This window comes from Anabrus simplex, chromosome 7, assembly GCF_040414725.1.
Source record: "Anabrus simplex isolate iqAnaSimp1 chromosome 7, ASM4041472v1, whole genome shotgun sequence".
Classification (NCBI taxonomy): Eukaryota; Metazoa; Arthropoda; class Insecta; order Orthoptera; family Tettigoniidae; genus Anabrus; species Anabrus simplex.
Window position 1 is genome coordinate 225641597 of NC_090271.1, and position 14128 is coordinate 225655724.

Consider the following 14128-nt stretch of genomic DNA (forward strand, 5'->3'; position numbering starts at 1 on the left):
TTCAAGACTAATCTGAGAGGGTACCAAGCCCCCAGCCTTTGTTTTAGAGAAGAAAATGGAAAGCTGGACATGACCAACAAAGAAAACTGTATGATCTTATCTCGGTACTTTGAAAACCTTCTTAATTGTGATGAACCAAAAGAAAGATTCTCTGTGTCCGACCCGATCCACAAACTACCCAACTCAACCCCTCCTTCTAAAGATGAGATCAAACAGATTATAAACAGCTTAAAGAATAATAAGGCAGCTGGTGAAGATTCAATAGTGGCAGAACTACTGAAGCTGGCAAATGATGAAACTCTAGATGTACTAGTAGTCAAGCTTTTTGAAGATATCTGGAGAACTGGGATGATGCCAACTGAATGGCTGTCAGCACTAATCCACCCTTTGTACAAGAAAGGTGATAAAAAGAATGTCAACAACTATAGGGGCGTCTCATTAGTATCTGTTCTCTATAAGATTTTCACCAAAGCAGTTCAGAACAGAATAGAAGCTCACCTTGAACAACAGATTGGGGAATATCAGGCTGGCTTCAGAAAAAGCCGTTCGTGCCCAGAACAGATATTTAACCTGAAGAGCATCATCAGGTACAAGAAGACAGGAGGACACAACTACGTGGTTGTGTTTGTTGACTTTCAGAAAGCATATGACTCCACTGACTGCGAGTCATTAATGAATATTTTGGAAGAGTTTGGAGTGGACGATACGTCAAGAAATTTGATCAAACAAACTCTAACCAACACAGTGTCGAAAGTAAAATTTATGGGTGAGATCTCAAAACCGTTTACAATCGTAACGGGTGTCAGACAGGTAGATGGACTATCCCCACTCCTCTTCAACTGTGTTTTGGAAAAATTTGAGAGAGGAGAAAGTTTTTAGTCCAAGAGGAAACAAAGGAAGATCAGTTCAGACTTGGTCCTAAGCATAAAGGGGTGTACGTTGACTGCCTGGCCTTTGCAGATGATCTGGCCATTTTTGCTAACAACATAGATTCAGCAGTCAACAAGATCAATAGGCTGTCAGAAGTTGCCGAAAAAGTAGGACTCCAGATTTCTATTCCGAAGACAAAATATATGACAAACATCTGTGATGGACCTGAATGGATGATCACTAATCTTGGAAAAATCGGTCGTGTCAAGAATTTCAGGTATCTTGGTGAAGTCATCCAGCAGTGAGACCAGGCATACCAAATGACAAAGAATATCTATAACAAAAAGTCTATGAGTATAGGGACCAAGTTCCAACATTATAACACAGTTGTAAAACCTGAGGGATTATATGCGTATGAAACTTTGACCTTAAGTAGTAAAGGTCAAGCTGACCTGCTGGAAAAAAGAGAGCGCAGGATACTAAGAAAAATCCTAGGTAATAGGTGGGTTGATGGACAGTGGCGAATGAGACCAAATGAGGATTTGTACAGCAAGACAGAACCTCTCACAGCGTCAATTAAGAAGAGATGGCTACTATTTTATGGTCATCTCTTGAGGATGACAGATGATCGACTAACGAAAAGAATATGGAATTTTATTCAATCTAAGACAACAAGGCCAAGATGGTTCCAGGAATGCAAAAAAGATCTGAGGCAGATTGGTATTTCAGACCAAGAAATTCATGACAGGAACGCATTCAGAAGATTGGTGAACAACTACCAAGGTTTCCAAATAGCATCAACTTCCAGAAGACGGAAAGGACATTTGTCTGAAGAGCATAAACAGGCACTCGTCGCTGGGCTCAGAAGATACTGGCAGGAAGTCAAAGCCGGAACAAGAACAAGACCTAGACACTGACATGTATAATATATATATATATAATAAATAAATACATATTGTACCGTTAACAATGCTATGAGAAAGCAAGTTCGAAGTATAAGAGTTACACTTCACGCGAGGTGAAGGATAGGCAAGCCCGCTGAACTCCGCTGACGTACACAGCAATGATGTGGCCGGTTCAGGCCGGCTTCACACAGCGAGCATGACCATATATGGTAATGTTCCGATCCATCTGTAAAGTCTATTTGGAGTTAAGATAACATTATTTTTGCACCGCCAATGTTGAGGCCATAATAACAGCTGCAAACTATCAAATTCTTGAGCAAATCTACCATGGACGGTAATTTGTACATAATTTTCCCAAGTATCAATTTGGGTGACATGCAAAGTGTGATCAGTTACTCAGTTCAATTGTCTTCTTTTCAAGTGTCAATTTTATGAACCTTGGTGATTTAACGAGGTGTTTGAGTCAAAGATTCAAGTGTCAATTTCATCAACATGTGACGTATCACACTTATAACGAATGAATGCAGTATTTAAAGCAAAAATTGATTTACTGGACAGTGATACGAGTTGCATACCATACGGGGAACTTGTGTGCTCGTCACTCCTCACCTCTCAGTATTCTCGTGCGAGACCAAACCCCGCAACGTCTGCACCTAGAAATTTTACAAGTTATAAATCTCATTTTTCAACTGTATTGGAGTTCAGAGTATCAAATTATTATAATTAATGAACCACCTTTCCAATACATAAAATCCTTATATTTAGGATGAAACCATTTAATCACAAATTGGACATGTTTCACTCAACTTTGTGAGCATCATCAGCAATAGTTAACATAAATCATTGGTGGGTCAGGGCCCTGATCCTGGTGTATATCACAAAAGAATGTCTAATATACATTGATAAAAATATATAAATTTAACAATTTAAAAATATAAAAATAATCAATAAGATTATTTATGTCTATTAAAACATTTTTTTTTTAAATCATTCAGATTGTTTAAAATGTAAAACGGAATGGATGGCTTAAATGTTAAAAATAGTATATGGTAATTAGATGTTCTTAAAAATCGTTGTCCAACATATCTACGCTCGATTATATTAAATTTTTGTTTTAATAGACATAAATAATCTTATTGATTATTTTTATATTTTTAAATTGTTAAATTTATATATTTTTATCAATGTATATTAGACATTCTTTTGTGATATACACCAGGATCAGGGCCCTGACCCACCAATGATTTATGTTAACTATTGCTGATGATGCTCACAAAGTTGAGTGAAACATGTCCAATTTGTGATTAAATGGTTTCATCCTAAATATAAGGATTTTATGTATTGGAAAGGTGGTTCATTAATTATAATAATTTGATGCACCTAGAAATTCGAGAACGTCGAGAACTTCACATCAAGGATGGGCGTGGTCCCTGTCCAGACCGAGCCCAGTAATCATCCCAGAGTCCGAAGGTTCCAGCCTGCTACAACGCATCAACTCAACTTGTGTAAAAGGTGATATGAATTTATTTCAAATGAACAATAAAACCAGATTTTCAAAAGAATATAAATTCAATAAACTAACACCCCTCTCTGTACCAACTCCAATGCTTATGTAGCACCACCTTAGAAATATCCAATGCTCTTCAAGCTAGTATCTGCGGCCAATGACATTTTTTCCCCGCCGAAACGAAACGAAACAAAACAAAACAAAACAAATAAATAAATATAGTCTATTCCCTGTCGGTATTGTGTGAGAGAACAGGAACATAACCTCAAAATTCACTGCCCACTTGGTGGTCAGGATCATTAAGGCATCAAGTCTTTATGGTCTGACACTGTGTTTAGCAGGATCAAGCTCCGTTAGTGGAAAAAATATTTCACCATCAGAACGTTGGCTGGTAGGGTAGAAGAAGTGGTAGTATAAAATTTATAATTACTAGAATGCTTGCAAAAACCTGTATTCAATTGCAAACCTCTCAGCAATGTTTCTATGGAGCGAGGGTACACGACTCTGTTGATAGTAATTCGTCCATCGGATGGAGACATTACGCCTTGAGGAGACCTGTTGGTTTTCTTTGACAGAAGCCAATGTGCCAACATTGAATTTCAACCTCTCCCTAGATCATCATCATCGTCATCATCATCATCATCTCACAAATAGATGTGTAGGTCACTCCATGGACGTCAAATAGCAAGACCTGCACCAGGCAAGCCGAACATGTCCTCAAATATATATATTTTCTTTTTCCAATGTTCTGAATATTAAGATAGACTATTTAAACTTGGGAGACACAGTGTACAAAAAGGTGACCCATACAGACTGCTATTTAAAGAAGCCGCCCAACCACCACCCATGATAAAACTATAGAGTGATAAAGACAGTAGCTGACTGTGAAAGAAGAATTTGTCAAGCACAGCACTTAAACAGTTAAACCACCTCAACATAATGTTAACACATTCACGCCCGTATCTAAGTTATTGCCTATAGCGCGTGACCATGCTGTGGACCATATCCGAGTTAGCCCGGATAAGCGCAATCTTGAATTGGAGCCGTTCCTATGCAGCTGGGATCTATTTTGGTCACAAATATGTGCAAGAGAGATGAAGGTAATAGCCTTATGATAGTTTCTACTCACCAGAAACCACATGGCCACGGCGATTTTCCCTCCCAATGCACTTTTTTTGTTTTGCTTCTGAAGGTAGCCTAGCGCTGGCCCAACTGCGTAGTTGGTTTGTGATTGCACAAGCGTGTGTATACGCGTTCTGAAGTGCAACCATGGCGTGTAGAGACAATGTAAGTGTTGACGAAATTGCCAACATCCTTTTCAATGAAGACTCAGGTGATGAACTGATTCCTGAACTAAGTGAAATTGAAAGTGACACTGATGACAGTGAAGACGATTCTCCTGGACACGTGACAGAAAACACAGTACCGGTACCTGAATGTTCGCCTTTATATCGCCCCCCTGCGATCCCATTTACTGCTAAACCAGGTATAAATATTGAAACAGAAAACACTAATGAGATGTCATTTGTAAATCTATTTCTCACAACTGAATTTCTCGAATACCTATGCGAGCAAACAAATCTGTATGCGAGTCATGTAATCAGTGCTGCGCCGCGCCCCTTCTCTAAACACTCTCTTGCTCAAACATGGAGTCCAGTGACTGTTTCAGAAATGAGACAGTTCCTGGGTTTGATGCTCATTACCAGCATCATTAGTAAACCATGTCTCAGAATGTACTGGACAGAAGATCCAATTTTCTACACTCCTATTTTCTCAAAGACAATGTCACGAAATCACTTTGAAAGTATCCTCCCATTTCTCCACTTTAGTGACAGCAGCAAATACGAGCACAGCACTGATAGATTGTATAAAATCAGACCCATTTTACAGAAACTTTTGGACAGATTTACAGAGCTTTATACCCCTAAACAGAAAATTGCTCTGGACAAAGGAATGCTAGCCTGGAGAGGGCGCCTAAGATTCCGCATATACAACCCCGGTAAAATAACAAAATATGGCATTTTAGTGAGGATGGTTTGCGAGTCTAACACGGGGTACATCTGTAAACTCATGATATATGATGCAAGTGGTGCGAATTTACAAAGCACAGTTTTTCAGCTGCTTGAAAATTATCTTGGCCAGGGGTATACAGTCTATATGGACAATTATTACAGTAGCGTTGGACTCGCAAAACAATTACGGGAACAAAACACTGCTGTATGTGGAACAATACAGTCAAATAGGGGTGTACCAAAAGATCTAAAGGAACACCAGGCAATTCTCAAACGGGGGGAAATGACTTTCAGGAGGGACGAGGATGTATTGCTTGTTTCTTGGAGGACAAAAAGGTTATTACTATGGTAACTACCATCCATTCGGCAGAAATGGTCGAAACAAAGAAATATGGAAAAATACAAATGAAACCAGAGTTTGTGACCAACTATAATCAACACATGCATGGTGGTGATACTGCAGACCAGTACTTGGCGCTCTATCCTTTCATGAGGAAAACTATAAAGTGGCCAAAAAAGGTTTTTATTTATTTACTGTACTGCTCACTTTTTAACACATTTCGGCTCTTCCAGAACTCAAATCCTCAAAAATCAAAAACATTTCTGAATTTCATGCAGACAGTAGTCAGGAACTTGCTCCAGGAAAAAAGTGAACCCGACATACAAGTACAGTCACCTCTCTCCGACATCTCAGTTCCATCTACTTCATCAGCTCCAAGTCAACATCCCACGATTTTGCCTCCAAAACGGGCATCGTCCAACGATCCACCATTTAGATTAGATGGGAAGAGAAAAGAGCATATTCTCTTCAAGTTTCCACCATCAAATAAAGTCAAGTTCCCTTCAAGAAGGTGCAAAGTGTGCTTCAAAAATAAAATTATTAATGAAACACGATCCAGTACTTGGTAAAATCTGCTAAAGACCAAGGTATCTAAGATCCCATGCAGCTGCAGCCAGGTGTACATAGGAACTATGAAACTCAGCATTGCCACCCGGCTGAAGAAGCACAACTGGTACAGCGGATGGGGAAAGTAGAAAGGTCATCAGTCGCTGAACATTCATTGCTAGCAGGCCAGAACATACAGTACAGCAACACCAAAGTACTGTCAATTACTGTGTCTTATCACACCAGGCTACAAAGAGAAGCCATTGAAATCCTGAAGCAAACCAACAGTTGCAACTGTAAAGAGGAATCTGAACAGGTCAACAAGGCAAGGTTTCCAGTACTGAAAACTTTAAATCCTGGAGGACACAGAAGCCGTGGCACAGGTGATCAGTTGCTTCTTGTCTCCGCCAAGGCATATCGACCAATACCAGACTCCATATCGCTTCAATCATAGGCCGAAGAACAGCCAATTAGCGACCCCTCACCCCCACCATGGCAGACCAATGGGCGAGTAGCACATCGTAACCGGCACTATCACTGACCAAAGAACAGCCAATCTGCAACACCCCCACCTTGCCAAATCACAATTTGTACTATATATTGAGGTAGAATTGAGACATCACTCCATTTCACCGAGAGCTTCATAGCCATTGAAGTAATTCAGAACCCTTGAAAATGCTGAACGCACTTTTTGGTGAAACGTCAGGACCAGAGTAAGCTCCTGGACCACAGCCTACAAGCCCACAAGGCATATCTCTATTCGGCGTATGAACGAATTAGGCTGTTTTTATTGAACAAGTGTTTCACTTCATTGAAATATGTTTAAACATTCTTAATAAACTGGAGCTATTACCCGCAACAAGCCATAAGTACATTCATGAGATTCCTAACTAGTACTGTGTAGTACCTCGTTTCACCTTGATGACTGCATTGATATGGCATGGCATGGACTCCACAAAACACCGGAAGTGTTGAGAAACTATACTGATTCACGATTGCAGCACAGCCTCGAAGATTGGTCAGAGCAGGGTCCAGGGCACACACATCCCTCTCGACAGCATCGCAGATGTGTTCAATGGGATCGAGATCAGGGCACCTCGGAAGACAAACAAGCATATTCACATCCATGCCGTGCTTTTTGTACCGAACCAGCCAGCCACAATTCATGAGCGATGAACTGGAGCATTATCTTGCTCCGGTACAGGTCTCCTGCAGGATGCTGGAGGCGAACACATGGGTGAATGTGATCTGCCAGCACATTTCTGCAATGTCTGTGAGTAAGGGACATTGTCAGATGTACCAGGGATCCCATTCATCCCATGTAAATAGTCCCCATACGAGTATGCCACCACTACTAGCCTGAACTACACTCTGATGGCAAGAGGGATCAACTGCCTCGTGTAGTTAACTACGCACTCATTCCCAGCCATTGGCGTGTACCAACTGGTTACCTTGATTCATCTGTCCAGGTGAACCTTTTCCATGCTAAAAGCATCCACTGGCGATGTTAGTTTGCCCATGTCAGTTGTGCCTTGTGACGGTTGTAGAGCAGAGGTACCCTCATAGGTCATTTGCTTCCGAGCCCTATAGTGAGGAGATGGTTTGGGATGGTATGGTGGCCATATGTTGTTGTTGCCCATCATGGAATTGACGAGTGATATGTTGTTCTGTGGTCCGTAAATCCACTCTTATAATCCAAGCTAGTCGACTGTGACTCCTTGTAATCAATGCATCATACACCGTAACAGACGACCCTGGTAGCGGTAGTTTCTTTCAAACCCACGTACCCATGGTACACTGTTGATACAGAGTCCCTTGAAAGGCCTAAACTTCAGAGACAAAGTGGTTCAACTGCTCATGAGTGTATAGATACAATACAGAACAAATTTATGCCTTTTTTTATTATCTCAGTCTGTCTACATACCATTTGTCTCTGTCTTTTAACGTTGGAGGTTTAAAACCACTTTTAGACATGAGGAATAATGCTCTCATTGGATGGAGATCAAACATTGGAGGCTGCAACTCTGCTAACTCTATAGCTGTCACACCAATGGCCCATATATCACACAGTTGGTTATATCCTCCTTTCCTCTCAACAGCAGCAACCTGGAAAGTAAAGCATATTTTGTGGAGTGTTAGAAAGCACTATAACAAAATCTATAACCTTCTAAGCTTAGAAGTTGAAAAACAATGTAAATAAAAAAGGGACATTATTGCAGAATTGCTATGAACAAAACCAGATTAATATAAAAACTTCCACATTTCTTAATTTTTTTATTAACCATAAGAATAGGCCAATGTGCTTTCTTTAATGATAGCCTACGAAGTAGTAGGTTCTGAGGTACTGCCTTCAGCATTTATATTAGATGTTACAGGTTAACGATTGTTTGAATGACTGAAAAAATGTGTTATACATAACTATACCCTTGCACCGAAGTTTGCAAGGATTTACTCATTTATCTGCCCTTCTTTCTTTTAATCTGAATCTTAATCTAAATCTGAGTTTTACAAAAGATAACAGGTTTCTATCAAGGACAACTGAAGACAAAAATGTTTTATCACAAGATTTTTAAATTTTAGTTTTGAATCCACTCCGGAGTATGGAACTACCATCACCACATTAGGTCTGCAAGAACTGATCTTTCATGAAGGGCCAGAATGCTTTTCTAACACTGAATACATCTCTGGGTGAGATGGCCAAATCTGAATTGACATCAATTTATACTACCTAAATTAAATAATAATCACATGGCCTCAGCTACCGTGTGCAGACATTTCAGTTTGACGCCATCTGGCTGTCTATTTGTCAATTTCGACGCTCCATTTTACTCTAGGCCCGCCTAAATTAAATGATCAGTTTAAGAAAAAGACTTCCTACGTTCCAGACCAGACCAAAAAAAAAAAGTGAGAATTTACATTTTACAAAAATTATATTTAGTAGCAGAGTTAGCTGGTTTAAACCAAACTGTTTAAAAAGAACACTGGTCTTTTATTTTTTTATTCTAGCTATATTTAGTACTTTTCAATTCTATTACTTCATCGGCGAATGCAGAGCGAGCTTCGGCCTACAGGTGGTCACAGCTGGTCCGTGGTTGAATGGCTCCCCGCCAAGTCCAGTGTCCTGCTAATGAGCCACGAGTGCACCACTCAGCATTGTCCGCTGGGAGTAAGCTGAATTGTGTGCCGTGAGCTCGCTGTTTCTGTGAAGTGATTCACTCGGACATTTGAATGAATCGATACACTGCTTTGAATCATGCATTCCATAGCCAACACTATATCATATACACTTGTCAGGTCAATAAAGACTTCTTTTGGAAGCTTGCCTTGATGTGAGTGGTAAGAGCCAAAACTTGATCAGTACAGCTACGATTTATTCAGAAACCAGCTTGTTCTGGAGGGATTACAGCTTCAATGAGTGGTGCTATCCTAGTGAGGAGGACTCGTTCCAAGAGTTTATAAATGCAACTAAGAAGTGCTATTTGACGGTAGTTTTCAGCACTCTGCTCCAACTTTCCAGGTTTAAGAAGGGTGATCACCTTTGACTGTTTGAACTGCTTTGGCAGGTTATTAGTCTGAAGGATGTAAGTTAAAAGACAAGTGATCCACTTTATGCTATATGGGTGCATATTTCGAAGGAATTCGTTGTAGATATTATCCGGGCCAGCAGCCTTACCGGTTTTCAGCATTTTGATAGCAGCTTCAAATTCCTGAATACAGAATGGGCTAGACAGTTCCTCATTCTTCTGTGTTCCATGCTTGAGCTTGGTTAGCTTACATTTCACAGTTTTTGCATGGCATTTATCTCTCTTAGTTTGGGTGCCTTCAACCATTCTATTTGCAGTGGCATCTGGGCTCAAGTTAGCGCACTGCTTTTTAGAATAATGTTTTCTAGTTAGTCGATTTAAGACTCTCCAAGCTTTTCAGCTCGATTATGCGAAGTCCATGTCTTTCACTGTTCCTTCCCACTTTTCTCTCCTATCCTGTCTAATAACTGTAGAAGCTGTGAACCTACTTCATGACTGCCTCACTTTCTGGATTCCAACCGGGCACATAATATTTTCTGAAACCTCTCAGAATGTTCGATTTGGCAGCTGAAATGACTGAGCTGACGAAATCATAGTTAATGGCAGTTGGCTTTAGATTTATATCAGACAGCTTCTGATCAAGATCTTTACAGAATTTATCCCAATTTGCACGATTAAAATTCCACGTGGGTAAAGCAACTGAGGTCACCAGGGGTATTCTTCATACCTGCTTCCAACAGGACTTGTCGATGCTGGCTGTTTGGGAAACTCAACAATATTGTACGTGTAATACTGAGAGGTTAATCAAAGCAATCCTTGGACACAAATCTTAGGTTGGGGTTGTAGTCTCTTCTCCAGCGAGCAGAATGGAAAGTGCTCTTGTCTTTTGCATCAAAAACTAGGTGCCGTTCGGATATTTCAGCCCACTGAGTTAATGCCTCACCATCATCACCAACTGTGTCATATCGCCAGTTAGTATGATGGCTGTTAAAATCTTCAGTGTAAATGCAGGGACGGCTGAATGTTGGCAAAATGTTAGGAGACCAGCGTATGCTAGGAGGCTTATACACGTTAACAACTGTTAGGTTTTTAATGTGTATTACTATAGAGAAAATGAGATCCTTGACATTTGACTCAACAACTGGAACTCCTGTAAAACTGGATTTGGCATAAGTGGCAATCCCATACTGCTGATGATGGATAGCGTCGACTAGGGTATAGCGCAATATTTGCCGAGCTTCCACTGCATCGAGACAGTGAATCATGGCACACTGAAAGAATCATGAGCAAGCACGGCTCAGTGAGACACAAGATACACACGGCTCCTTATCAGCACACTGGACACTGGCGGAGAGCCGAGCTTCCGCTGCAGTGAGACATACAGCGAGTCATGGCACACCGAAAGAATCGTATGCAGTCACGGATCAGTGAGACACAACACACACATGGTTCATTATCGGTACACTGGGCATTGGCAGGGAGCAGAACTTCCTCTGAAGCAATACATACAGAGCCATGGTATACAGAAAGAATCATATGCTATAATGGACTCTCCAGCTCAGCTCATTTGAAAATAATTCCCCAATTGCATTCACTGTCCTCTTCTTACAGGGAGGTTTAAATAATAGATGGATTTATTTGCAGTGTTAAAAAGGTAGTCAAAACATAATTCTAAACTAACTAGTAAGTAGGTAAGCTATTAGATTATAATATTTATTAGTTTAATGAATCTTAGTATTATAACTTAGTTGACATTTAACAATTAATTAAACTCGACTCTAGCCTGCCCTATGACTAGGGACCTGAAAAAAATCGCATTTGCGATAAATGCGAATTTTTGAATCTTGTACTGAATCCAAACCTACGGTAATTCTAATGTGGAATAAAATCATTTTTACGCATAAATGGAAGTGCGACAAAATGCAAATTATGACCCAAAATGCGAAATTAGTATGAATATGCGATTATGGTGCGAATGCTGCGAAAATGTGCTATTTTACTGGCGAAAACATATTTCGGCAAAATCGTCAGAAATGCTCAAAATATGATGCATAAATCTTTCGACTGTTCCGATCGATGAAGAAAAGTAGCAGATCAATTGTTGCTTGCTGACTTTAATCGATATTTACAATGGGAATAGCAAGGGGAATAAGATCTGTATCGATTATTATCAAAATGTACATAGAGTGTCATGGAAATAACGAGATAGATGCAGCGTTGTTTACCTGTTGTTCACAACAAAAACTGCGCACAAAAGGGCTCAGCAATTTGCAAAGGATGGTTTATGTGCCACAGATTCAGCGACAGTGTTTTGCAAGTATTGTAATTGCGGAGTTGGGTGGAAAAAAAAAAGATAGCATTGTGAAACATGTTAAATCTGAAAAACACATGGGTAAACGAAGCGATAACGAAAATTCAACCCCTGCTGCTAATACGTCTCAAAAAAAGCAATCTTCTGTGCTTACACAGATAGTTGTAAACAACGAAAAATTTTCAGAGATAACTTCTCGAAACGCACAGTTGCAAAAGCAAATATACCTCTGGAAAGCAAAACCTGGATTACAGAGTTTTCAAATGAAGAGTTGCCATGTATGAGAACTCTACATGAAGTATACTTACCACGCAAGTTTCGATTTCATTGATCGGGTACGGTTCAGGTATTACGACATCGAAACCACGCGCAATATTGAAGGATACCGAATTTGAGTGCGATTTCCATATCGAACTATCTTACCCGTACCCAATTGATCTAGTTATTTTAAATTATTTTGTTATAATTTGAGGTCTTTCTTCCTTTCTAGAAGTAGCATCTGACCACCAGAAAAGAACAGCAGAGGCTCTAGTGGGGAAGAACATCAACATAATCTGTGATGAAACTACAGGTAGAATAGGCCGTTGGGCTCAGAAACCCAACATTTTTACCATACTTATCCCAGTAAAGGAAAAAATGCTGACATTTTCCACACCTTTTTTTTAAATGATGGAATATAAAGAAACAGACTTACCTCTGGAGCCATCCAATAAGGTGTACCAATGAAAGATTTTCTCTTGTTAATAGTAGCAGTTATTTGTGCCGACACTCCAAAATCTGCCAACTTAACATCACCATTTTCAGTCAGCAAGATATTGGCGCCCTTGTAAATAGACAATAAAGTATCAGTATTTAATGAAAAACTCTGTTTAAAATAATTTTTCACAAAGCAAACAAATTCTCATCATTATGTTCTTACCTTAATATCACGGTGCATTTTGCCCATGCTGTGTAGATATGCCAGCCCTTGCAAAGTCTCCCTACACATATATGCTATCTGCAGTTCAGTTAATGGACCTGTGACTGAGAAACAACAAGAATTATCACTTATATGGAACGAAAGACAGGGCTTCAGCTTCCATATTTACCATTCCTCTCCCACCAAAAGGAAAACAGCTATCCCTAAAAATAGTGTGTTTCAAATTTACCATACTCCTGATAAATCCCAAGAAAATAGAACAATAATCATAAGTCAACTTTCAGAAAGCTATTTAAATACCCCAATAAAATCAACAATCAATTTCCAGATCTAACAGCAATCACCTTATATAAATACATCGAAAATGAACTATAAGTAACCATAAGGAACCAAGAACCAAAACGGTCAACTTATATACACAGATTAGCAAAATCATTCTTGACTCAATAATGATACCATTAATCACATATAAAAAGATAGGAACACGAAAAGGAACACCTAACAGGACAATTAAAATGACAGTTTAGTATGAGACAAAGAGCACCAGAAAAAATAAACGAGGTCAAGCCTGAAAACACAAAAGAATGAAGACAATTTCCTCATCTTCATGTAAAGATTGGCTCTCTCATAAACAAATCCAGTTGTATTCAATTATGAACTCTTTATCACTCCTTCAACAAAATTACGGAGACCGCAAACCCACTTCGTAAATAACGTGATTATTGCATTAGTGGATCCAACTTTATAATCTACCTAGTGCCATCCTACAGTTTAATATTACAAGTTTTCAACAAGAAAGTTTCAGCATCATCTTAAGTGGCTACTAAGGTCCATTAACCTCCTCTTCAACATGTAAATCAAGTTGCTTCCAGCCGAATTTCACTCGAACTTTGATACGGCAACTTTAGCCATAGACCTTGTTATTATGTGGTTAAGGCCTAGTTTGTCTATTTTATAAAATTATTTTAAAATTACTAGTGTAATATCATACCAACTTCAAACTTTTCTTTTCAAACATTTTAAATGAAGTTTCAATTGTAAATTATTATTTAAGAACTCATAACAATTTCTCACATTGTATAATACTCATTCCAATCTTATATTCTCATTTTTTTAATTATTGACAATCAGGATCCTGATTTTTATCTTTGAGTATGAGTGTAAAAAGGCTGATGATGCCCTTTTAAAGGGCGA

General features: G+C 39.3%; 1 protein-coding gene across 1 annotated transcript in view; it reads right to left on the bottom strand.

Annotated features, from left to right (window-relative positions):
- hppy (MAP4K3-like protein hppy) overlaps positions 1–14128 on the bottom strand; it is a 385487-nt gene that overhangs the window by 312286 nt on the left and 59073 nt on the right. Inside the window, exons 4-6 of the mRNA XM_067151579.2 lie at positions 12935–13038; positions 12710–12838; positions 8105–8286 (exon numbers count right to left, since the gene is read on the bottom strand). Coding sequence (XP_067007680.1) covers positions 8105–8286; positions 12710–12838; positions 12935–13038 — 415 coding nt within the window. The remainder of the gene's footprint in view (positions 1–8104; positions 8287–12709; positions 12839–12934; positions 13039–14128) is intronic.